Below are 27,679 nucleotides of genomic sequence, written 5' to 3'. Positions count from 1 at the left end.
TAAATCCTTGGATTAGGGGATGCATAGCATTCCATTTAGAGTTCAACTGATCCTTCGTTTGCGGGGCTTTCGGCATAAGGCTTGCATAATGCTTAACGATTCGCCTCCAAAATCCCTTCTTCGTTTGACGGTCCCCGACTGTTTATCAACCGATACTTTGATCTAAGATTTGGCCAATGCTTCCTCCTCTAATTTGTCCCAATATTTTCGATTCACATTCTTAGCCTGGACACATACCGGCTCCACTTCGTCTTCGACTTCCACTTCTTCTTCTTCTTCTTCTTCATCAAGTTGTGTCTCCGAGATGGCTTCATCTACATAATCGTCTTCGTCATCTAAAATGGGTTGAGGTTCACGGGGAGTCCAAACCGGCTCAAGGTCGGCCACCTCATACATTTGAGAAGATTGCGGCACTGGTTGGGAGTTGTAGAAAATTTCCGATGGATCGGCCATACGTAGTCTGTACACGGCTGTATCGGCCATACGTGGTGGAGGATTTTGGGGTTGGTTTAGAACACGACCTCGAACAGGTTTGTTTGGAACGGGTTGGTTTCTTGCTCGCATGTTCTTGGCAATACGTTTGGTTGATCTAGGATCCATTTGAGTTTGTTTTGAGATGTTGGTGAAGAAAAACGGATGAAAAAGATAGAGAATAAGGGTGGAGAGAAAATAGATATATAGCCGTTTTGTGTCTATCTATATATATATATATATATATATATATAAATTTCATCAGTTTCAAAAAAACTAGCCGTTGTGGTCTCAACGGTCACTTTTCACGCAGCTTCCAAATGGGTGGAACTTCCACTCAAACTCAACCACCCGTGGGTGGAAACCTGTTGGCGCCGGTGTTCCACGCGTGGTGACCAGCAACCACTCGCCTTTAATCCATACGTTGTCATCAACCTAATGGTGTAACTAGTCCTAGGTCCGGAGCTCAAGTTAATATGAATATGCGCATTTTCTATATTTTTTAGTATCTCCAGAAAAGGGGGATAAAATAATACAGACTAAGAAAGAATGTGTTTTGGCTTTATCATCATTAATTCATTATGTATTTCAAATAATACTAATAATAATGATGATGATGCAAGTAGTAAACAAGTAGATATTTTTAACGCGAAGCATACTTACACACTTACAAACGTGAAAGTTTAAATAATTTTTGATTGAAGGTAAAAAGACAATAATCAATCTACACACAAACGTGAAAGTTTATATAATTTTTTATAGAAAGTAAAAAAAAAAAAAATCCTCATACCTTATTTAGGGATTTGTTGTGTGATGTGATCCTATATAAAACGTTATAAATTATAATTCTAATAGAAGTGTTACGTGTCTAGGTGAATAAAACTACCAACTAGTTCTACTTTTAGTTATACTTTTACTTTTACCACCAACAACAATAACAAAATCAATCCCGTCAATATCAAAGTACGAACTACGAAGAGATGAAACGGAAATAGCTACACGTCTTTATCCGGCGATAATATAACTGCTTTTACACGTCAAAGCCTTTTACTTTTACTTTTATAAATAGATATTCAAATCATTGGGCTTAAAATGGTAATATAAGTTTTCCCTTTCTGGGCTTGATTAGCAAAATGTAGTTGATAAGACTAAGCTAGCCCAATAACATTTTTATTTCACTTGTCTAGGAACCAAATCAATGTGTCAGATGTCAGGTTAAGTTCTTAATTATCTGTTTTTAACAAACGAGATTGCTAATTGCTATAATGTGATGTGGATGAATGCAGCTTTTCTTTATGGTAATTTATATTTTCTAAGTACTTGTCAAGTCAATGTATTAGGCACATTTTAAAGCATATATTTTAGAACAGTTCCAAAATTATTAGCAACTTATTTCTTGTTGAGTAGGGTTGAGAGGTGCGACCAACTAGATAACAGTGTTTGTAAAAAAAATCCGACTTCTCATGAATCATCATGATTAAAAAATTATTTGAATTAAAATTAGGCGTGAAATGGTCAAGACATCCAAGTTCTCAGATACGACACGCTCTTTCACAATTCCTTTTTTTTGTTTTGTTTTTGTTTCGTCTGTCGTCAAAACATCTCATGTTTATTTCCACTTTCTTATAGGATAGCTTTTATATATATGTGTGTGTGTGTGTGTGTCGCCCAACATTTTTGGGTCCACAATGTTACACCTCTGAAATCTGAATACAAGTATGACAAACCTTGCTCATGTATTTCTTATACAAGGCTGTACTCTCTAATGAAAAGTTACTGCACGTTAACCTTCCTACCAGATTTATGTTCACGTAATAAGTTTCACATTCTTATATTTCAGCCTTATCTTCCGGATTTATGGAATTCCGTATTGAGGGAAAGGAACGTACCTGGTACACCAAAAGAGCTGGACTATAAATGCAAAGAGACGTTATTCTTTAATTTTGATCTTAAACCTTCTCAGTATAGCTTGCCTCGCGTTTCTAAACAAAACTTAAACAACACTATCAAAGGTGCATTGACAGTTGGTCAACCCCACGACAGTCGTCCATTTTAGAACGTATTCAGCAGTAATGTGGTATGACTAATATATATGCAATGCCACAAAATTAATTAAACCAATATTGATTTCATTTAACGTTAACTACTATATCGAGTATTTGCATATGATCTATCTTTAGGCTTTCATATTGAGCACTGCACCTGACCACGGACTTGGTACATGTGTTGAAAGACTTCATGATAACTAAAACAGGACTTGCTATTTCATGTACAACTGTGAATTAAGGGCAACTGAAATGACTTGGACATTTATCTTGGATTACAAGGCACTCAAAACTTATTTTGCAAGTGAAAGCAGTTATACACCTATCATATTATAAGTCTCTGTAAATGATAAACAAAATATGGTTATCACTAGCTTCTGCAAGGTCTGCTCAAAGATACCCGTCTCAATTACAATTAATCACTGGCAGCTTCCTGTATCTACTTCTAACCATACATATAATACATGAGGAACCTGGAAAAAAGGTTAATCATCAATTCAATATCAAGATTATGGATCTACTTACTAAACTTTGACGTTAAACTATACATGTAAATGTATCACTATAAATTATCCTGAGTACCTATCAACTTTCTAAAACTACTTTATTTTTTAACTTAAGTGGTGCACGATTTATCAAGAAAATGGCAAGTCGCTTAATGCCTGAATACAAAAACTACAAAAAAAAAATAAAAAAAATAAAAAAAACCCCATAAATACTCATTGTATATAACTGATTCCAGCCTTTTGAAATCTGGAAAAATCTCAGTAATGGTAGAATAGCGCCCAAACAGACTGATGAGATTGGTGTTATAGATGAAATTAAAAATAAACAAAACTCCATACCTGAACAAGTAGTATATGATGATGAAAGACAGGACAAAATATGCAACGAGTTTACATGTTCTCCGACTTGATTTTTTCTCAAAGACCTAAATGATTGATACTTTGAAAGTCACTTTCAGAAGATATTACGATAGTGATAGAGTGACAAGAAAGGATTTAAAGTTTACCATCTTGAACCGATCCATAGTTCCTGACATTATCCCCCTTGCTGAATCCATTCCATTGCCCTGTTAGATGACCATTGGCACCCAATGGAGCAAAATATAGGTAATAATGTAAACTGAAATTATATACGTTGATGCAATATGTGAGTGTGAATTGTGTACCATGCGGTCCAGCATTCGGTTATGACTCTGCACCTCCTCATGTATGTCACCAGTCAACTGTGAATAACAAATATCAAGTAATGATCATACAGAGGAGAACATAACATAAAATAAATGGTATGCAAGATTCAATGAGTTCGTTGAATTGGAAGTTGTTAATGCACAATCCGAAAATGGTCATGGAGCCTCAAAAAGTCTGCCATCCTCGATAGATAACTAATGTAAACTGCAAAAGCCCAAGAAGCCAAAAATTGAAAATCGATATAGCAGACTTGCTAGTTCTGGCATGGATTGAGTCATTCTCCGACTATTTTTAGTCCTATATGTGTGATACTGTATCAACATGGGTTTAATGTTTTCCTAACATGAGGTTAGTGGTAGGCCATAGAAAATGATGTGAATATGTGATGTTAGATCTAGCTAAATGAAAATGAACTGTGACAGGGTAATCTAGGACTCTACTCATCGCAGATGATTTGTTTCAGACTTTCAGCCCATTTAACATTTCCTGAATCTCAATTCATTTTTTAAGACTGTTACAATCCTTCCCTTATTTTAAAATCTTAAATTTGTTCCCTGCTTCGTAGCTAGTTAATAATAGATTACTGTTTAAGATCATGTTATGTTGCTTGAATGTTGATCCCCTAATAGATGCATCACCAAACTTTGAGTTATATCCGCCACTTTTTATACTTTGTCATTTTGCCTTTTTATCTTAAGCGGGGATCTGGTCCATGAATCCCTTATTATCATTTTATCGAGTGTAATTAAGAAGCTGATTACTATGGTTCAATTTATTATTTGAATGCAAGATCCACAACCACAGACACGGCACTCATAAAAACTTTAACCTCTTAAGACAAGATGGTATATATTGTATTTCTACAGGTTGCTACTACCCTTTTACAAGCATTACAAGACCTTTTTTCCGTATCAAACTCAAATTTATATAGTACAAGAGTTATACTGTTTCACACTTGACAAAGTTCCTTTACAGTGATAAGACCTATTCGAGATGGTCAATCTCCCAAGAACAAAGAAAGAAACAAGACACTATACTTGAACAACTTTTGACTTCATAACTTTTCCATGCAGAGAAAACTCCTACATAGAGCCAATCACTCAACCGACTATTCCTAAAGATCGGGACCTGCATTTTCTAATTATATATGCCACTACTTAATATTGAGACTCCACTAAGATAACTAACTTGACTATGTCAAGACAGTAACGGTGCAACCAATCCTAACATGAGTAATTGATCATTTGCAACCTACGGAGTAATAAACTAATTTGTGTACTTAAAAAGGTAAAAAAACACTAAATTCTTTCAATCATACTCCATCCATGCAGCATTCTTCTATTAAACCGTATCATATAGTCTTGAGCGTGACCAAGGAAATCAGTTTTCTGAAGGACTTGAGAAACTTGGCATGATTTGCAACATTACTGATCACTCAATTACCTTCTGATACATGCATAGTAGACCTTATATCTATTATGTGGATATAAATCCAGACAGCCTGGAAGGAGATATAGCCATCATTCACAATAAATTACAAACTAAGTACCTAGGCACAAGGAAGGATTCAAATGATCAAATCTAGTAAAGGTGTCTACTTAGGTTTGTGATCAATATTTCAGTGGACCTTGGAGTGTGAGAAAATCAGTAGTTGATTTTATATGATTCCAGACGGCAAGCTACAGTGCAATATTGATTAGCTTTTTAATAATCCAGAACATACGGAAGGCAAATTAGGATATATCTCCCGCTCACTAGGCATGTGTCAACTTGTATGTTAATATGGTGACTTGGCTCAAGTCTTCTCCTTAAACTAGTTAACAGGGTTGTAAGAACTTAGGCATTCAAACTACCACACTTTCCAGAAGGCATTGTTTCTCGTTCCAGTAAGAACTTAGGCATCTAACTACCATATTTTCGGTTTCGGACAAGTGATCTTTGATCGAATTATATGTCATCTTTACGCACCATAGGTTGTCGGTTCAACTATTCCTAGAGACATAGGTATACGAGACATCAGTTTGCAAATTTATTTTTTTTGTTACAGAGAGAATATACTAGAATGATTAACTTATAAGCATTCAGTTATCTTAGATGGTTCATGAGACAAAAGATCCTGCATTTACTTTGATAGAAATACTTTATGACTACTAAGCTACTATGCACGTCTAGGAACAGTCCTTATGGCATGATGTTACAGATAACAGTCTATAATGTTTACTTCTGAAAATTAACCACCTTGTTGCATCTTTATAAGCGTCAGAAATGGTCGACACTTATCCATAGATCATTAATTCGGTTACAATGTGGATGAGATACGTCATCACATGGAAGATATGGAACTTTTTAACAATAGTGTACTCGGTCGACTTCAAATAGCAAATGGCAGGTTTTGGTCCCATCTTGGAATAATATATATAATCTTATAGTAGAAAATGTTAATCTACAGCCATCGTACAATGTTCCTCTATCACTAAACTCTTTTTGTTTCTATCTTTATTTTGTCCTCCCTACAAGTATATACTCCTTAAAACTCTACAACCCTCCTTATCTGCCTACTGCCCCCCATTAAAGCATCTAATCTTACATGCACTTACGACAATCTCTCTTTTCTCAAAAAAAAAAAAAATTTGTTTGTGGGGAACATACGTAATATTGAGATTTCATTACTACTATAGAAGTACAGTTGCAGCAGGCAATATGTGCTACGTTAACGCCAGGTCAAAGTCCCTTTGGTAGAGCATAAAACACTATCAAATATAATAAAATATTAAAAATGAACGTCTTACCATGTCAGCATATGAGCATATTAACTAAGACACAAGAAGCAGGCATATTTTGCAATAAGAAAATCATTGAAATAAATAAATAAATTTGAAGAACTCACTCTTTTAAGGAAGACGACTCTGTCTTGCAAGGTACTTATGGATTTATCATTTTCCTGCTCATCAATATCACGAGAATATGAGGAAGAAGCCCTGAGACCGCCCTCCTCAATCCCATCAAGGTTATCAAATAGAGAGGCCCGGGATGCACGATTATCCCTAAAGAATTATAATAAGTAATAAGATACTTAGAAATCAATTGATTTGACACAATAAACCGGGTTACATGAAAAACTCCCACACAACATATAGTACAACTATCACCCAGCAGATAATTACGCAATGTATCTTCTTATATATTCATATCATGATATCCTATTTACCACCACAATGTTCATTCCATACCATCATTCTTTACTTTCTATCAAGCAATGGACGAGTTATTGACGAAATCACAACCTACTAGTAACAAGCTGCCAAATGGATACGGTCCTAGCGGCATCATTCTCCTGACCAAAAGTATTGTGGGCCCGGAAAGAAAGACATTGCTAGATACAGGTCTCAAGTTTAAACATGAACCCTTGTCAGGAAACTTCACCAATATTCACTAGAATCTGACCCATCAACGATAAACCGACTCCTATCGACTAGATTACTCCATTCAATCCAAAGCCAAAACCAGGGGGGGTTTTATCTACTATATACATAATGTCAGAAATCAGATACTGTACTACTTAGATTATTCTAGTTAACAAAATAAATTTTAAAAAAGAGACAAGACACACAAACAATCAACACCCAGAAACAACAACAACAACAACAATAATACAAATATACGATGCAAATCAAATCAAATAAGCAACATATTATTATTACAAATTAAAATTGATCACATTATTATTATAATCAATTATGAGAGAGAAAGAGAGATGAGAGTTGGAAAAAACCTTCGGTAGCTCATGCTGTCTGGCAGGATTAACACAAACTATGAAAATTTTGCTCTCTTTTACTATTATTGATTAACAACTAATTACGCAACCAAAGATAACTATTGTTATTATTATTAAGGGTTTTTAGATCCAACAAAATTCCTATTGATTATTTTATTGTTTAGATTTTGAAGAGGAGTTTTTCTTTTCCCATTTATTCATTCATACTCGCTTTCTTTCTTTTGTTTTTAAATTTTGGTTTTTTAGGTGCATTTTAATTTGGGCATATGTTTGGCTCATGACTTAAAGGCGCGTTTGGTTCACATAATGTTTTTAGAAAAAATAAAATTTGTTGAAAGAATTAGAATCTAATGAAATGGAATTTGACAGAATATTTTTCATTTTTTTAAGATTTAAGTGAGAGACGGAATGAGATTTTTTCCCTCATCCCCATGGAATGGAGATTCCATCAAATGAAGGAATGTTGATATTCCTTCATCATTGACCAACCAAATGCACTAAGAAATAGAATTAAATTCCAATTCCATCAAATTCCATCAGAATCAGCGAACCAAACGCGACCTTAGTTTGTTTAAAATCATTTGCATTAGACTCGCCAAAAGAAAGCATACATCAACTTTGAGCCGCACTCACCATTAGTCATGCCCAAAAAACCGGTTTGGAAAAAAACCGAAACCTAAACGGTTTTGACCAAACAGGTACGCTTTCTCCGTTTGAAATTGGTTTGGTTTTTGGTACATATAATCGGTTTTTTTTATCGGTTTGAGATTAATTCAGTTTCAGTATTTGCATGAAAAAACCCATACAACCTTTGACTTAACCGGTTTGGTCGCAGTTAACCAAATCGGTTTCGATTTCGGTTCCAAAATGTTTTCGCCCAAGACCGATTGTTGGCACGACTAAAATTAACCGTAAGAAAATTGTAACATCAACCAATGATGATACATTTATTGCTCAATATCGTTACATTTAAAAGTTAATTTTGATTGTAGCTTTAAGTAAGTTTTTTTTCCTTTTCACATCCACATTTACAACAAGGCAAGCAACCGATATAACACATTACAGAGTAACACAAATCCGGCATAACTCATCATTATCCCTTTGATGTTGTATAATTTATTACTAATAGAACGATATAATATCTTTTTGTCCATTATATATGATACTAGTCTTAATCCCCGTACGATGTATGGATTATATAATACTTAATGATCCAATTATATTTATACAGAGAATAGAAAATATATAGTTGTTAGATACATATATTTGGATACAGGTCCTTTCACATATTATATAGTCATAATGCCCTTATGATGTACGGATGGACTATGTATGTATATCCTCAGTAGTTACTTTCTTTGTATAAAAACTGAAGTCATAACAAATTAAAAAGGTCATGAATTTTTAGCTACATTAAAAATAATATCTATTAATACGTATAAATTTAACCATTTACGTAAATTTCATGGTATTACATAAACTAATTCTTAAATCTGCATTTGTCGCATGTAGTTATATCTATTTTAATTGTTTATAATATTGATGTTCCAGCTTGTATAGATTGCCATAATAATTTACTAATCAGATTATTACAACATATTTAGACTTCTATTTGGTTTTGTAGGAAAGTAATCTATTTATACTTTAAGTACATACTGTATAATACGGAGTAATAGTTATTTGATTAGAATAAGAAAATTATAGTTTTAGGATATAGTTTATTGGTAGATGTGTAAATACACGTATCGTATAAATATTATGTCATGTGTCGATTAAAAAATGCTACAATCCTGTTATAGTTTATTGGTAGATGTGTAAAATAAAACTTGGGACTTTTTTTAATTTTAGCTTTTATATATATCCTATTACACTTTGTTTTTATATATTTAAGGTTATGGCTTGGTTTTCATTAATATGTTTATGTTGTTTAAAAAATATAATGATACAAATGTGTAGTTAGTCCTCAGTAAAAACGATTGCTTTTTGAAAGAAAACTAGTGTTTAATTTCGAGAAAAATCCTTACAAAAATAATTTTTTATTCAAAATTCATAATCTATAGAACTTATTTAGTTTTAATCTATTAAAAAAATTTCATTTCGTTTTTTTTATAAATAATGATAGTATCTATATTTTTCAACGTCAGACCTCCGTTAACTACCACATAATATAAACCTGACACTGAATATGTATACACTATATTTATATACTCGTATATCACCTAAACATCCCCCAATTCGTTTTCTATCTCCCCAATTCTTTTCCCCCAAAAAAATTATCAACCTTAATATTTCAACCGGTTCTTATTAAGCGATTATTTATCAAGTCAACACAATTAATGTCTAATATACTTGAAGAAGGTGTTTTTTTGTTGCTTTTGTGGCTATGTAGCATGAAGATGAGTGAAATCCTTGTAATAGACAAAAAATTTATTTTTTTAGAACATTTTAAACACAAAAAAATTACATTTACTAGCATTGTACTCGCGCAATTGAACCGGCGGTGACGGTGATTTAGTGGTGTTGGTGACGGGTGGTGATCGATGACATCGATAATTGGTGTCGAGTGGTCTAACCGTGTAAGTTGATACAATGGTGATAGTTATATTTTAGAAGTTAAGGGTTTAAAGTGTAAATTAATTCATTAAGGGTAATTTTGGTAATATCTAATACCATTTCCTTAATGGTTGTTTATTAAGAACAATCTAGTAATTTATCATCTAACTATTTTCTAACTCTTTCCTAAAATAGGGGTTTAATAATCATTATAAAGAAGTAGTAGATTAGATCTTTTCCTCTGATGATGTACCATCACTAACGCTTCGGATCCTCCGGATATCAACACTAGCCACGCGAGTTAAACCCTTAATACAAATAGCAGGTCGACAGGCTCCGAACCCTACGGACGTCTAGTAGACATAATAGTACGATCAAGAACGTGCATCAAGATGTACGTCTTGTACTTGTACCTACAAACCTATAAAAATAACACAGCTGTCCAAGATAACGGAATTGTGTCTAACGTTACCGTTAGGGTAACCGTTAAGCCCAATTCCTACTCTTCCTTCAGACCCAATTTCCTAATCTCCTTTGGATGCTTATAAATACCCCTTGATGGAACTTCTAAAGGACCAATGCATTCACACATACCTAAGCTCACTCACTCTATTACTTGGTGGCGTGAGGCTAATCCTTCACACCATTAGGGAACCGCCAACAAGTACGAGATTACTTATTATCACACCTAAATCATCTATTTGCATTCTCTCATACAAGATTATACCCCTATTAATTTAAGTGTAACTTTACCCTTAAACAAGTGGCGCCATCCACACGGAAATAACAATAATCTTGTACGAGAATGGCAGAGGAAGGTGATCCACGGTCACCTCTAGGTTTTGAAACCTCAAGAACAACGCCTGCGCCCCCTCCGACCGCTAGACAGTTGGAGGAATTCACACTACTCCTAAGAGAATATCTCAGGCAAATTGAAAGGCAAAGTGCTCGAACAAAGCTAGCATTTTCTGATGAAGAGGAAGCGACGGAAGAAAATTTTGAAGCAGAAACACCAGTTTACAGAGCCTCCGAAAGCAGACAAAGAACAAGAGTTCATCTTGGCGAAACTTTTCCAAGGCATAACTATCGATATGAATATCAAAGGGCTCCGAACCTTCCACCCTTGGAAGAAGAGTATGTCCGCACAGCAGGCCAAGCATACAATTATGATTATCATGCTTATGACAGTCCACCCTTGCGCCATACCCATAACCAAAATATAAACTCTCATTAATACTTTACCCCACAGCCTACCAGGAGGTCTGGAAACGCTCACATGTATTTTTCTACTCCGCAGCCTGGTAGGGGACAAGTACAAAATACAAGCTGCCACCATGCGCATACCTCAGGCAATACAAGATATGGTCCGCAGCCTCCGGGATGGTTTCCAAGTGAAGAAGACATGATAGTACATACAGAACCAGGCCCTTTCGTGCAGTGGATCGAAGACTATCCGCTACCAGAAGGAGGATTGCCAAAAGGAATAGAAATGTACGATGGAAAAGAAGATCCAGATAATCACTTAAAACACTTCAGCGGAATGATCCGTATGCAAAGGTGGAATGTTCCAATAGCATGTCACATGTTTGCTCTTACCCTAAAAGATTTGGCACGTGTCTGGTTGGACGCCCAACCGGAGGGTAGCATCACCAGTTTCAAAGATCTGAAAGCTAAATTTCGTTCTCACTTCAGTCAACAAAGAAAATACAAGAAAATGCACTTAGAGGCCCACAATATCAAAAGAAGAGAGAACGAAACAATCCGACAGTTCATAACTCGTTACACAGATGAAACAGCGTTGATGAAAGGCCTCAGCGAAAATAAAAAAATATCAGATTTCGTGCATGGTCTACGTTTTCAACCCCTTGTAGAATTCCTTTCTACGGACCTTCCGCAAGAATATACGGTGTTGATGGATAAGACCTACACATTTTTGGTGGGCAAAGAAACAGTCGGAGGAGTCACAAGTCCCAGTTATGGAAAAGATTTGGACAGAAATAGAAGAAATCGAAACTTTCGCCACGAAAAGTTCCGAACAGCACCGTTTAATAGGTCACACAACGAAGCCTCTGGAAGCCACTCAAACGCCCAACACCCAACAAAGAATACCCGCGACATACTGGCTACAGAAAAGGCTCCGGCGAGAAGTAACTTTCGAGGCAGAGATATGACTAAATTTTGCGAGTTTCACAATCGCTATGGTCACGAGACAAACGAGTGTAAAGTCTTCAAACACAAAGTCGAAGAAGCCATGAAATCTGGAAAATACTCGATGTTGTTGAAAGGCATTAAAGAGCCAGGACCAAGGCAGAATAATGGTAAAAATCCAGTGATTGAGGCTCCGGACACTAAGGTGGAACCTTTGGAAGAGATAATTGCCACAATCCATCCGAAACGTCCGGTATTCAAAAGAGAAAGCATCAAAAATGAAACTTGGAAGAAAATCCCCATAAGTTTTCCCCCTATAGAAGATGAAGAAGCATCAGAGGCACCGATCATAATCGGAGCCATTTTGGGCAATCACCCAGTAAAAAGAATTCATATGGATACTGGAAGTGGATGTGAAATAATGTATGAGCACTGTTTTTTGAAGTTAAAGGCCACATTAAGAAAAAAGACAATATAAGCCCCCTAGTGGGATTTTCAAATGAAAGAACGTGGTCGTTGGGGGAAATCACTCTCAATGTCACTATTGGAGAGGCTCCGCGGACAAGATCAGAATTTTTAACCTTCGTAATAGTAAGAGCAGAATCACCATACAACATCATCTTGGGCCGACCAGCAATGAGGAAATTGGGTTTGGTACCTTCTCCAATTCATGCAGTGGTGAAATTTCCAACTCCGCAAGGAATAGGCCCCGTTAAAACAGAGATACGGCCGGAGGTGCAGTACTCGCATATAAGGGCTACGGAGGTCGGAGAATGCTCCAAGAAAAATGAAAGCCTGGAATCGGAAACGGAAAAGTTATTTATCAATGAAAAATATCCGGAACAACATGTCATGATTGGAAAACAATTACGAACTCAATATAAAAGAAAGCTCAAGGAGGTGCTGGAAAAGAACAAGGATGTGTTTACTTGGACACCCGCAGACATGACGGGTGTCCCACGAGAGTTAAAAATAGATGGTGAAGTTTTTGACACACAACATCATTTAAAAACAAGACCCCACTTGGAGCCTATTAGACAGAAACGCCGGAGCCTTGCCCCAGACCAAAGCAAGGCTGCGAAGGAGCAGGTGGAAGATTTAATAAAGGCTGGTATCCTCCGAGAGGTCAAGTATCAGAGTTGGGTGGCCAATCCGGTGATGGTAAGGAAGCATGATGGAGGCTGGAGAATGTGTGTCGATTTCACTGACATCAGCAAGGCTTGTCCCAAGGACTGCTACCCGCTTCCAGAAATCGATTGGAAAGTAGAATCCCTTGTAGGCTTCCGATTAAAATGTTTTTTAGATGCCTACAAAGGCTACCACCAAATTCAAATGCACCCGGACGATGAGGATAAAACAGCTTTCTACACGGCGGAAGGGATTTTTTGTTACAAGAAAATGCCATTTGGTTTAAAAAATGCGGGGGCAACGTACCAAAGATTAGTAGATAAGGTGTTTGGAAGGCAAATAGGGAGAAACTTGGAGGTCTATGTAGACGACATGGTAATAAAAAGTAGAAGCGAAGAGGATATGTTCGTAGATATTGAAGAAACGTTCAAAACACTCCGCTCCATCAACATGAAATTAAATCCTAAAAAATGCTCTTTTGGAATTGAGGAGGGTCAATTTTTAGGACATGTGATCACAAAAGAAGGATTTCGGGCCGATCCGGAAAAAGTTAGGGATATTCAAAATATGAAGCCTCCGCAAGCTCTCAAAGAGGTCCAAAGCCTCAACGGTAAGCTTGCGGCCCTTCATCGTTTTTTGTCCAAGTCAGCAGATAAATCCTTCCCTTTCTTCCACACCCTTAAAGGTTGTTTAGAAAAGCAAAATTTCAAATGGACGGAAGAAGCACAAAAGGCTTTCACCGAGTTAAAAGATTATCTTTGTCAACTACCAACCATGACAGCTCCGATTCCCGGAGAAGTCCTCCAAATGTACTTAGCAGCCTCCGAAGAAACTATAAGTGCAGTGCTAATAGCAAGTAGGAAAGGAATTCAACAACCAATATACTATGTGAGCAGAGTTTTGCAAGCTCCTGAAATGAGATATCCCGAAATTGAAAAGTTGGCCCTTGCTCTAGTTCACGCAGCCCAAAGGCTACGGCGCTATTTTCAAGCACATTCAATTCAAGTGTTAACCGACAAGCCCATTAAGCAAATCTTATCAAGGCCGGAAGTTTCGGGGAGATTGGCAAAGTGGGCAGTAGAACTAGGAGAGCATGAGATTGAGTTTAAACCCAGAAATGCAATTAAAGGCCAAATACTAGCAGATTTTATGGCAGAAGTCCCAGCAACAAAAGCACAAAATAAGAGAAAGATCTTACAAGAGACAAAGCCGGAAGGGTCGGAGGAGGCGCCAGTGTCAGAAACTTGGAAACTTTTCACCGATGGAGCCTCCAGCATGGATGGCTCCGGAGCAGGACTCGTTTTAACAAACCCAGAGGGATAGGAATTCACTTATGCACTCCGTTTTGATTTCAAAGCCTCAAATAATGTTGCGGAATACGAGGCATTATTGGCAGGATTACGAATTGCAAGACAAATGAAGGTTGAGCATATTCATGCTTGCGTGGATTCACAGATAGTTGCTTTTCAGGTAGATGGAACGTATGAGGCAAAAGAGCCAGCAATGAAGAAATATTTGGAAAAGGTTAGGCAAATAAGGCAAAAGTTTAAAATGTTCCGGATACAGAACATTAGCCGAAGCCGTAACAAAATTGCTGATGCTTTAAGCAAATTAGCCTCTACCTCCTTCGCCCACCTAACCAAAGAGGTACTTGTTGAAACTTTACCAAAAAGTTCTATAGAAGAAGAGGTCATTGTGGCACCTGTTGAAGAGGAAAACCAAAATTGGATGACTCCAATAGTTAAGTATCTGACAAGTGGTATATTGCCAGCAGACAAAGATGAAGCAAGGAAAATTAGGATCAAGGCTCCACAATACGTTCTCCGAGAGGAAGGGCTTTACAAAAAATCCTATCTGGGGCCACTATTAAGGTGTGTAGGACCAAATCAGGCAAAAATGATCATTGCAGAAATACATCAGGGATGCTGCGGAGCTCATGTAGGCCCAGAACGGTAGTAGCAAAAATGGGCTATTATTGGCCATCTTTATACAGTGATACTTTGAAAACAATTCAGACTTGTGAGTCATGCCATATCCATGCTACAGTCCCGAAGGCTCCGAAACATGAACTCATTCCAGTAACGGCGGCGTGGCCTTTTTCTAAATGGGGCATCGACATAGTGGGACCATTTCCGCGGGAGCCGGGGCGTTTTAAGTTTTTTGTTGTAGTAGTGGACTATTTCACAAAATGGATTGAAGCTAAACCATTGGTCACAATTTCCGGTAAGCAAATGGAAAAGTTTGTATGGGAACAGGTGGTGACACAATTTGGAATACCTCAAGTTATAATCAGTGACAATGGAAAACAATTTAGTCAAGGAACTTTCCCACAATTTTGTAAAAATCTAGAAATTCAACAACGCTTCACGTCCGTAGCCTACCCACAGGCTAACGGACAAGTCGAAGCCATGAACAAACAGATTGTGCACGGAATCAAGACAAGGCTGGGAAGGTGCCAAAGTGGATGGCTGGACGAATTGCATCAGGTATTATGGGCCCTACGCACAACACCAAAAACAAGTAACGGGGAAACCCCATTCAGTCTTGTATATGGCTCCGAAGCAATGATTCCGGCGGAAGCATGTGTACCAACCATCCGCAGGTTTAATGATGAAGAAGAAAACGAAGAACAGCTCCGACAGAACTTTCACTTGCTTGAGGAGAGAAGAGAAATAGCTTCGATAAGGGAAGCAGTTTACAAAGCACAGATGAAGAAGTATTATGATCAAAGAATCAAAAAAGAAGTTTTCAGGTCAGGAGATTACGTTTTCAGGAACAATGAGGCAAGCAAAGCTGAGAAGATAGGCAAGTCAGGGCCCCAGTGGGAAGGCCCGTACAAAGTGACAGAAGCTTGCGGAAATGGATCCTACAAGTTAGCAACACTTCAAGAAGAAACCCTCCCAAGGCCATGGAACGGATCACAATTAAAGAGATGCTATTTGTAATTTTTGTTTTCCTGAGGCTGCGGCCCATGTCCTCATGTAAAAAGGCTCCGGCCAAACTAATAAAAGTACATCCGCCTAAGGTCACACAGACCTAGGCAGTCCGAAGATTTTGCAAAGCACTCCCTAAGTATTATTATTAAAAATAACATGCTACGGCCTCCCACGGAGCCTACGCATCAACAAACTTGCAAAAGTGGCAAGTTGAACCTTAGAAATTTCCTTTAAGTGTTATTATTAAAAATAACATGCTACGGCCTCCCACGGAGCCTACGCATCAACAAACTTGCAAAAGTGGCAAGTTGAACCTTAGAAATCTCCTCTAATTGTTATTATTAAAAATAACATGCTACGGCCTCCCACGGAGCCTACGCATCAACAAACTTGCAAAAGTGGCAAGACGAACCTTAGAAATTTCCTCTAAGTGTTATTATTAAAAATAACATGCTACGGCCTCCCACAGAGCCTACGCATCAACAAACTTGCAAAAGTGGCAAGTTGAACCTTAGAAATTTCCTCTAAGTGTTATTATTAAAAATAACATGCTACGGCCTCCCACGGAGCCTACGCATCAACAAACTTGCAAAAGTGGCAAGACGAACCTTAGAATTTTTTTCTAAGTATCATTATATATATAAACATGCTGCGGCCTTCTACGGAACCTACGCATAAAATAACGTGCAAGATTCGCAAGATGAACCTTAGAAATCTTTTCTAAGTATCATTATATATATATATATAAATAATAATAATAATAAATAAATATATATATAAACATGCTACGGTTAGTTGCGAAACCTACGCATCACGCTATCAACAAATATGGCAAAATAAATTGCCAAATATTATTGCATAAAGCATGCATACTATATCACGCACACAAAGCCTGCAAAAAACAAATTGCAAACCTGCCAAAACATTTACAAATTAAGCTACGATTTATACAAAGCTTACATGGCATGACAAACATAAAAGTTGTTCATAAGAAAGCAAAGCAAAATAAAAGAATATTGTATCAAGCCAACAAAGGCTATTACAGACCACAGGAGCATAAGAATTGTTCACAAATTAATCTTAGGGATTTTGAACGGATGAGTTTGAACGAGCCGCGGACGAAGTAGCCGCTTGAATAGGCACAAAAGCACCGGGAGCAGGGATGGCGAGAAGTGCGGAAGCAGAAAGGTTAGTATCAGAAGCAAGTGTGTTCAAGTACTCAAATTTCTTGCCAGCGAACCTCTCCGCAGCCTTCTTAAAAGCCGCGTAGCTTCCCCTCTGAAAACCTTCAATCTGTGTAATGTCCAAGTCCGAAACCTGCGCCTTTACCTTAACAAGAGCTTTATTAAAACCAAGGTTCACAACACAAGTCTGAACATCACCCATCTGCCTTGCGTACTCTCCGCTAGAGCGAAGCTTGTCAAAAAGAGAAGGAATGCCCTTGATAAGCTCCACTCTGTCCTCCGTCATCCTCTCTACATCATTGTCTCTTTCTTGGAGTTTGTCACGAAGATCTTTTTGAACATCCTTGTGCCTTTGAATTTCCACTTCCAACTGCTCGACTAACGCCTGCTTTTCGCGTAAAGTATTATCAACTTCAGTCTTATCTCTGATCAAATCTTCAAGTTTATTCCGGCAAGCTTTAACCTCCAACTCCGCCAGGTCCGTTTGATTTTGCAAAAGCACAGTCTTTGCCTCCAAATCGGCTTCTTTTTGTGTTTGAAGTGTAGAATCTTGAAGCTCGAAATTCCGGAGCTTTCATCGGTTCTCTTTGTTCTTTTCCCTCAATTCCTCATTCTCCGCCTCTAGTAACTCATACCTACGCCAAAAATCATGCTAACACAAACAAAATACAAAGTAAGAATAAAGTAATGAAACAAATAGGTACAATGTTTACAAATAAAGGCGTATACCTGCTCCGATAGGTGTCGGAGAGTAGTTTCATTCGTAGAACTCCAAAACTCTCTTATGGAGAGCAATGCGATCTCCTGAAGTCGCGCTGGAGGCGCCGCACGATCGATAAATTCTTCCTTCTCTATATCTTTGTCCAAATAGCTATCAGATGGAATATGGGGGAACACCATTTTTAATGGCTTTTCTGAAACGGGAGGTTCTAAAATGTGCTCAGGATGAAGTATATCCCGCTCTGTCTCATCACCAGTGTTGGACCCATCACTACCAGAGCTATCGACGTCTGGACGACTTTGAGTTTGATCTTTCTTCAACTTTTTCACAGCCATAGGGCTCTTGCCGACACCATGTTTCGGAGGCTCCGCTATGAACTCCTCCTCTTCAACCACCCTATCATTCACACCAACAAAACCCTCCGATTCCACATCCTCGGATGGTTTGGATTTCTTGCGAGTCTTTCGAATTTTCCTTTTGGCGGATTTCCGTTTTAAATTCTTCTCAGATGTACCACTCGTAGCAGTTTCCTCCTGTTTTCCCTTCTTATTCAACATTCCTTACTTGGCGAAGTCCTCTTCAATTTCTTTCCGACGGGCAACAGTCTCCGCCGTATCTTGCAAAACGACAACATCTTTTTCATGAGAAATATGAGAAATTGCTTTCGCAGTCTGACCTTCCGGAAGCACCGGAGCAACATCAATGTCTTCTAGAGCAGATCCCATATAAGCCAAAAATTCCATAGCTACGAATAATAAAAAATAATAATAAATATAAATAAAAAATAAATAATAACAATAACAGTATATGTATGAAAACAATAAAGGCAGGCAAAACAAGAACAAGTTATATTAAAAGCACAATCAAATCCCAGTATAAATACAAAATATTTACAGGAGGGGTCGGAGATTCCGTACCCTCCCCTTTCTTATTCACAAGCCTAGGAACCGCCGGATGGTATGACCAAACTTGACTCAATTTGGCTAAATATAAGACAACTTCAGGAAGAGTCCGGCTCAATGTAGGCCTACACAACTTCGACACCAATTCTGGATCAAATTCAATCTCATCCGCAGTATCCGCAAGGGTACCACGAGCATGACCTTTCAATTTCAAAACAGCTGGATATATGTCAGGAACAACAGAGGCGTCGGCATAAGAAAGCCTATTTTTCCAACCTTTAATGGAAGCAACAACACCATAAACACACTCCGGGAGCTTCGAACCGGGTCTTTTTTGAATAGTAAACCAGTCCCCATCGGCCCCCAAGCAAAAGAATTTCCGAAAATTGCCCACTGTAGGCTCCGCACCGTGTGCACGACAAATAGCCTTAAACATTGTGATACGAATGGCTCTGAAGGGAGTTAATTGGGATATATGACACTTAAAATGTTGTAATACTTCAAAGAAGAAGGTGGTAAAAGGCAAACAGACATTTGCTACCTCAAACATAGACATATATAAAGCTACCTTCCCTTCAGGAACCATCCTCGCTTTGTCGGAGGGGCGAGGGAGAGTGTAGTGTTTACCTACAGGGAACCTATATTCGGAGAGAAATTGTACTAATTCATCTTTTTTGACTTTACAAAAACTTATGCACAAATCTTTCCTATTACCCATAATAAAACTCGTTTAAAAGAAAGCAAAACACACCTGCGGTGAGTACGGGAGAAGGAAGATATTATGATGCCTACGGAAGCTACGGAATAAATATAAGAGGAGAAGAATTTAGGAGGATTGAGAGAAAACGAGAAAAATGAGAGGAAAAGGCGAGTATTTATAGAGAAAAAGAGTCACTGTTCATAAGGGAGGATGTGTCAAAACGGCAGAAGACGGGCAGTCGCACACGTGTATCCCACTAACTCTGACATTCCTTTTTTTGTGACGATTCACCAAACCAAGAGAGACGTGTCCCCCACTGACGAGAGAAAAACAAATGAAAAGGCGGCGCATAAATTATTTTTGTCTTCACTTTCTTTTTTAATTTTTCGGGGGGAAAGGACGTAATAATAATAACAATAAAAGAAAAGGGCTGCGAGTTTCAAATACAAACAAAAATTTTATCATTAAGATTAACTTTATCCCATTATTATGAAAGAACATAACACTGGGCTAAGGGGCTTGATGATGTACCATCACTAACGCTCCGGATCCTCCGGATATCAACACTAGCCACGCGAGTTAAACCCTTAATACAAGTAGCAGGTCGACAGGCTCCGAACCCTATGGACGTCTAGCAGACATAATAGTACAATCAAGAACGTGCATCAACATGTACGTCTTGTACTTGTACCTCCAAACCTATAAAAATAACACAGCTGTCCAAGATAACGGAATTGTGTCTAACGTTACCGTTAGGGTAACCGTTAAGCCCAATTCCTACTCTTCCTTCAGGCCCAATTTCCTAATCTCCTTTGGATGCTTATAAATACCCCTTGATGGAACTTCTAAAGGACCAATGCATTCACGCATACCTAAGCTCACTCACTCTATTACTTGGTGGCGTGAGGCTAATCCTTCACACCATTAGGGAACCGCCAACAAGTACGAAATTACTTATTATCACACCTAAATCATCTATTTGCATTCTCTCATACAAGATTATACCCCTATTAATTTAAGTGTAACTTTACCCTTAAACATCCTCTAATTTTTAGAGTTTAATAAAGTAGTATTGGAGTTAAGTAGATTTGATGTTGAAAACAATGTGGTACTCTATTTTTCGAAAAATTCTTGTAAACTTGTAATTATTGCTAGTAGCCTAGTATACTAACTTTCTCCTAACAATGAAGTGCAATAAATATAAATTAGAGAGGTTTTGAAGGTTTGTTTCACCATAAGTAGTCTTTAACTTGTCAACACCAAAAAGGTCCACCTACTGACCCAAATTATAATGTATGGTCGTACAACACTTCCATAAATTGGTGAACTACCTCACAACTCAAATTCCTTCCAACTAATAAAGTTTTCTTTGTCTTGGTAAAGTATGAAGGCCAGATATTTTTAAATTTAATATCGCATTTCTAAAAGTAATAAACAAAGCTATGGTTACATGGTGATATAATAATAATAAGGTGGAGGGAGTCGGAGGGCTCATCTCCCTCATCCCTCAAATTTATCCAATCACCTCATTTCAACTTCTCAACTTTTTTCAATATTTTTTTTAGTGGCAACCATCACTTCTAATCTTTTATTCAAATTTTCATAATTTAGCCTTAGCATAATAAACTTTACACAACTAATCCTTTTTCACTTTTTGATTTACAATTTGAATCTTATTTTGTCATTTTTATTTAATTTGACCATTATAATAAAAAATAAAACCACATACTTTTTAATTAATATGTTTTATTAAGAACAAAACACATTACGTAATATTAAAAAAACACATTACATAATGATAAAAAAAATTACATAAATAAAAAATAAAATTTACACTATGCCACAAAAAAAAGTTTGGAAAAAAACAACAAAACTTACCTCTAGCTAAAACAAAAAAAGCTTTAAAAAAATCATTAAAAAAAAAACTGAATATAAATTCAAGTTTTTTAAAATTGAATATAACTTATATTTAGACATCAAATATTATTATTATTTATTACTTTATTTAATAAATTGTAACACCGAACATTTAAAAATATGGATTTCCAAAATTTTTCACCTAACGGTGTCAAAGAAAGCGGAAAAACGTTTAAAAGTTCATACCAGAAAAATTCAGTTTGGTTTATTTTTTCAAAAGGTGTTACTCATCACATCATTGAATAAGTCTAATGGAAACCCATTGATTGCCCAACATAAAGCAACCCATCATCAAACATTCCAAATCTGAAAAATTGCAAAAACATAAATTAAAGTCTAGATGGAGTAGCAACTATGGGTAAACTAATGTCATCATCACTTGCTATCTACCCATGCCTCTCCTTATTTCATCAACAACCTTTAGCTTGCTAAACCTGAGGGGACAACACATTTCAAGAAACAAGTGTTAGCTAACAATTTAGCTAAGTAAGAATACACAAGGTTTAGAAAGCATTTGTCCAATTAAAACGTTATAAAGATCGTTTTGCAACATTAGAATACATATCATCACATATCATCTCATTCATCATCTTTCATACAAAATAGGTCACCCTAATTGTGCCTAAACATCTTTAACATCATCACATAACACATCATAACATCATTTAAGTGTAACTGAAGTCACACCCGACTAGATGAACACACCTTACGGCTGTCCATCAATGTCGCTAAGGAATGGCAAGCCAATTCCAGGAGTAATCCGTATGTTCAATGACAATGGGGCTGGTAAGACCTCCCGTATTACTTTTCACGTTATACCTCGTTGCAAGGAGCCACCCGAGCAACCACATCAACGCACTTAACCGGGCTAGGACAAGTACGGGTTAAGCTTAACACTTTCATGTTATATTACGAGCTCGATTTCACATCACATATAGTTTAGGTGTTTACACAACCTAAACAATCATTACATTTATACATCTTTACGTTTGGGCCCTTAAACGTGCACGTGACATGGCAACTTAAAGAGTCTAGTGAACAAGATGAACAAGCCATACAAACATGCACATTTCAATACTCATCAACAAGTGTCATAAATCAATTCATCATAAGACATTGCATTTCATTTCATAAGATAACATCACATATCGTTGGGACTGCATTTTAGGCCTCATTGGTCATTTGCATAGCCCATATAACCTCCCGTGTACTCCCGAATACTTATAAATAACAAAATACCGTTAAGGAAGTTATAATACGAAAACCATGCTTTTGTTGAACCCTCAGCGTGTCAAAATAGTGTATCTTACCTCGTAGAAGCGTACAACAAATGATAACGTAAGTTACCGAGCTTTGCAAGTATTCTCGACTACATATAATCAACATAGGACCGATTTATGAGTATAACGAAACTAAACTAACCTACAGTCTAAATACATGTCACATACTCTATAATTACCATCACTCTAGATAATAGTCCCTTTTTGACTATTACCCCTGGTAAGTTGTCTCTTTTTGTCTACTTCGAGACTATTATCCTAGGTAGTTAGTCTCTTTTTGTCTATTCTCAACTTTTGTCTAATTCTAGACTATTACCCAAGGTAGTTAGTCTCTTTTTGTCATTTTTTCCCAAAAACGGGTTTTACACCAAAGAGAAGACTCTTTTAAGACCTAATTGATAATTTAGCCCCATCAATTACTCCATGAACGAGTTATTAACAAAAATGGATCATTAGGTCACATTAAACAACCATTCTTACTATCGAAACTCGATTAATTAATCACAAATGATAATCAACAACCCCCATCCATACTCCAAACACTAAGAACTGAATTAAATCCATAAAGTTGAATCATATGATCACAAATCAAGGGAAATCATCTATATTACCTGCACTTGACGTAGGGGACTCAAGATCTAAACAATCCTTGATCAAAACGGCACGAAACGAATGGATCTTTGCTTGGAGAGGGAAGGGGATTGGCTAGGGCTTTTCTCACACACACGTTACAGCAGATTTGTGGAAATTAGGGCTTCCTAATTGCCCTCTAATCCTTGGCCACCCATTACAAATCTTACATTTAGGACCCTTCAAGTTCTGAACTTAACAATCTTAGCTTATCTTTCTACCGGGAGTCTTAACACACTAACAAGCACCTAATTACTTAACGTCGCTTTGATTACTTTCATTAAACATCACATTCACATTATTGCACATTAAACATATAAGCATTAAATCATTTAATCACATATAGGACATATAACCTAACGAACCTAACATTAACTAACGGAAGGTTAAATAGTCAAACACAGAAAGTTTGAGATGTTACATAAATAATACTATATTTTAAACCTTTTAATGTATTCCTATTAAAAAAGACAAAAACTTCAGCATGTACTGTAACTCTGTAAGTAACTAGATTTATACCCGGTCGTTGACCAGGTTTGAAATTATATATACGAAGTGAATATCATCATCAATCCCAAATAAAACTCATCCTACAAAAGAAATTGAGATAATAGAGAATTAGATACATTTTAGATAAACATATTAATAAGCAAAATTATAACATATTAGATGTATGTAATGATTTTGAATATTGAGTTGGATTCTCTCAAGTTAAACTCAAGTTAGGAAATTCTTGACCCTTTGATTAAAATCAAGGGCCAAGATTCAATAATCATCTTTGAATCTTAGCCCTTGATAATAAATCAAAGGCCATGATCTCTCTAACTTGACCCCTCAAATTGTTTTCAACTTGAGGGAAACTCCATCCGACTTTGAATATATGTTTGATCTTTCATTATATAGATGTCATTTTTTAGCAACTTAGCATCATCTAAAAGCTTATCACCATCAACCTCATCCTTCAATGAAAAAAAAGTAAAAAAAGAGAGTTACAAATTATTCTTTTTTACAAAAAGTATTAGTTTACGTAATGTTACTTTTTCATTGCCTAGATCATTAACATTGATAATCTTATGCAATTTCATTGATTTGAGGTTTGCCTCACCCTCGATTTCTTGTTTAGAATCATCGTTCTTCAAAAAGTTGTAGTCAACATTCAAGATGTACTCATTAAAGTCAAATGCATTTTTATTTTTTTTGTCACTTTGTTGGTTAGAAAACATGAATGTTGTAACTAAAAATATACTTGCTTTATATTAATAAGAAGCCATTTGACTCTTATGTTGTAAACGGCTCATTCACGTTTAATTTTGCAATCATGTTTAATATATTTGTATATAATTTCTAAATTTCCTTATTTATAAAACTTTGACTTTGTATTTTAATGGTTTAGATTGATTTTTGTTATATTTTCAATGGTCTAGATGAAAACTTAAAATGTTTTTTTCTCTTGGCTATGGTAGCCATTAATTAATATATATAATTGGGTTGGGAAACAAAACTTTCAGCAAATTTACATAAATGGTCCCTGGCGCCTTTAAAGTTACATTTTTCGTCCCTGCAATGGTTAGAACGATTTTCCAAATTCAGTCCCTGCCTCCCATTCTCTTTCTTCAACCCTCCGCGAGTTCAAAGCTCGCTACCTCCATCTCGCGCTCAGCCGGCACCCGAATCTCGCTTAGCCCTCCCCAGCTCGCACCCACCTCGCTCTGCCCTTCCCTTCGACTCCCTCCACCCTAAACTATAAAGTCATTAAAGACTCGCATAGTTGTAAATCAATGATAAATTGATAATAGTAAACATCGAACCCTGAACATACTGGCCGTTTGGATGTCACTGTTCAGCTCGATGAAACGACTTTCCCACCCGCCGTTAAAAAAAAAAAAAAAAAAGTAAACATTACTCGTATTAATTATTAATGTCACAATTGTTACGTTGTTTGTTTTTGTATAATCTTTCTCAATAATAATTTGGTTATACTGATAATTATGTGACTAATGTGATTACGAGACTATAAAGTATTATAAGTTTTGTTACGTCCTATCAAAGAGAAGCCATCCACCAAAAATCAAAATAAGTACCGACCAATGTTGTTAGTCATTTTAGTCAATCAATTACCTACAATTTGTTATTTTATTTTTATTAACATTAGTTAGGAAAGTAAATATCGTTTGGGGGTTTCTCCTTTATTAGGTATTGAGAGTGAGGGGCTCTTTAACGCGAACCCAGTTAAGACAACATAATCTAGATCCCATATTGCAAGCAAATGATCCACATTTTTCACAAAAAATAAAAATAAATAAATAAATGCTATATGATATAAGAATCCGTCCACATTTTTGATGACGATTGTATTTTAATTCATATATAAAAAATTAACAATAATAGTTTTCAATGTGGATCGTTGTTAATGATGAAATGATCGTGTCAAGTGAAAGATAACCTTTGATAAAAATAAATAAATAAATAAAATACCCCATTAGAGTGCCAGAGTCGGTGCGGTGAGAATTCATCACGAACCACCTTTGGTTTGAAATTCGGGTTTGTGTTATACGTTTGTTGTAAATACGGAGTATTGACTAATTAAAAGTGATTGAATAAATGTCAAACGTGGATAATGGTTCTTTATTTATAGAGAATGATTTCATACCTTGATAATGCTTTGGAGAGGGGTTCCAATATCATGGTGTATATCCCAGTCTAGGGATGACACCCGCGAGTAATGGGTGCATATATCTTTTTCTTGTTACCATGTCTGCGGGTTTTTCTTGATCCGCTAATTCGTGGGTATCCGTAAACGGGTTAAATATTTGATCCATGTCCGTCATCCGCGGTTATACAAGTTCACGGATAGATCCGCGGATTATATATCAACTTAAAATTATGATAATGGTAGAAAAAGATGACAATGGTAGAATGTTAAAAATTTTAAGCAGACGGTCAAATTAAAGTAATAATGTCATGTAAATTGAAAACAAATAATCAATGGGTTATAAATTAGGAATGAAGTATTAAGATTGAAACAAAACTCTAAACATAATACGTAAAAGATTTGATAATTTGAGTTTTAAAATTTACTAATATCTATCATATATATAATTTTTATATAAAACTAAAAATAATATGCGTGTTTGACGGGTTATCCTACGGATATATCCACAGATCTTACTAATGTGTATCACGGGTTCGCGGGACGGATACATCCATAACGGATATGGTATATCCATTATCCGTCCGCGATTCGCAAACGGGTACATATTTATACCCGTTATGTATCCACGGATGAAATTTATTGAAATTACCCGTCCATGACAAATGGGTATCCGTGGATTACGGGTTTTTTCGATCCGTTGCCATCCCTGTATCCCACATGCTTGTCTAGTTTTCGTCTTTTCGACAATAAACGTTTCTTGAAAATAAAGAGTCGTTAGGTAACTACTGGATCGTTGATGTAGAATGAGTCATAAGCTTCCACCCATGATGTTTTATGTCAATAGACGTTAGGCTATGCCAATAAACAAAAAAAGCATCCACGGATCCCGAAACCACCAACCACCCCAGCCTAGTTCATGGAGGTTAGGCTCTGCCGCTTCTTTTAATTATTACTTTATTAGCACTGACGACATTTAGGCTTCACCATTGCCTTAAGTAGTTAGATGGGGTTAGCATATTCCTTTGCGTACTTGCGGTAGCCCATGTCTTGTCAAAGATATGGCTTCATGTCAACTCTTCAATTTTATCGACGCATAAGCTTTGTTAATGTAAAAATACATCATCGGTAGAATAATGCGTAAGTTTATGCTTTATCTAAGACCATCCTTAGAGCCTAAGTGAAGAGGGTATATGATGGCCAATGAAGATATGAGAAAGTGTTAAGGATGACATGGTGAAAGGGTAAGAGATGTCTAGCTAGGTGAAAACTTTCACCTATTTCACTATCTATTTTCTTAAAAAAAATTTATTGTTGTTTTATTTTGGCTGGCTATTTGGTTATATTGTGCGGCATTTAATTTGAATCATGCGGGGTCTAAATGGTAGCCAAATGGTTACGAGGTAAAATAAAAATTGAAAAGGATAAAAATGTGAAGTTGACGAG

At 36.5% G+C, this 27,679-nt stretch overlaps 2 protein-coding genes across 2 annotated transcripts; one reads left to right on the top strand and one right to left on the bottom strand.

The window, feature by feature from the left end:
- Positions 1-2,579: 2,579 nt before the first annotated feature.
- On the bottom strand, positions 2,580-7,700 carry LOC122584842 (bet1-like SNARE 1-2). The gene is made up of 6 exons (XM_043756907.1): positions 7,482-7,700; positions 6,597-6,753; positions 3,688-3,744; positions 3,529-3,588; positions 3,362-3,447; positions 2,580-2,989 (listed from the first exon to the last, which is right to left on the bottom strand). The coding sequence occupies exons 1-6, from the start codon at positions 7,493-7,495 to the stop codon at positions 2,962-2,964; spliced, it is 402 nt and encodes a 133-aa protein (XP_043612842.1). The 5' UTR covers positions 7,496-7,700; the 3' UTR covers positions 2,580-2,961.
- Positions 7,701-11,313: 3,613 nt separating this feature from the next.
- Positions 11,314-12,663, top strand: LOC122593396. Its single transcript, XM_043765801.1, has one exon. It carries the CDS (start codon positions 11,314-11,316, stop codon positions 12,661-12,663), a length of 1,350 nt encoding a protein of 449 aa, XP_043621736.1.
- Positions 12,664-27,679: the final 15,016 nt, after the last annotated feature.

This window comes from Erigeron canadensis, chromosome 1 (assembly GCF_010389155.1).
Source record: "Erigeron canadensis isolate Cc75 chromosome 1, C_canadensis_v1, whole genome shotgun sequence".
NCBI lineage: Eukaryota > Viridiplantae > Streptophyta > Magnoliopsida > Asterales > Asteraceae > Erigeron > Erigeron canadensis.
The sequence above is the reverse complement of the archived record's forward strand: the minus strand, read 5'-3'. Positions and strand labels throughout refer to the sequence as shown.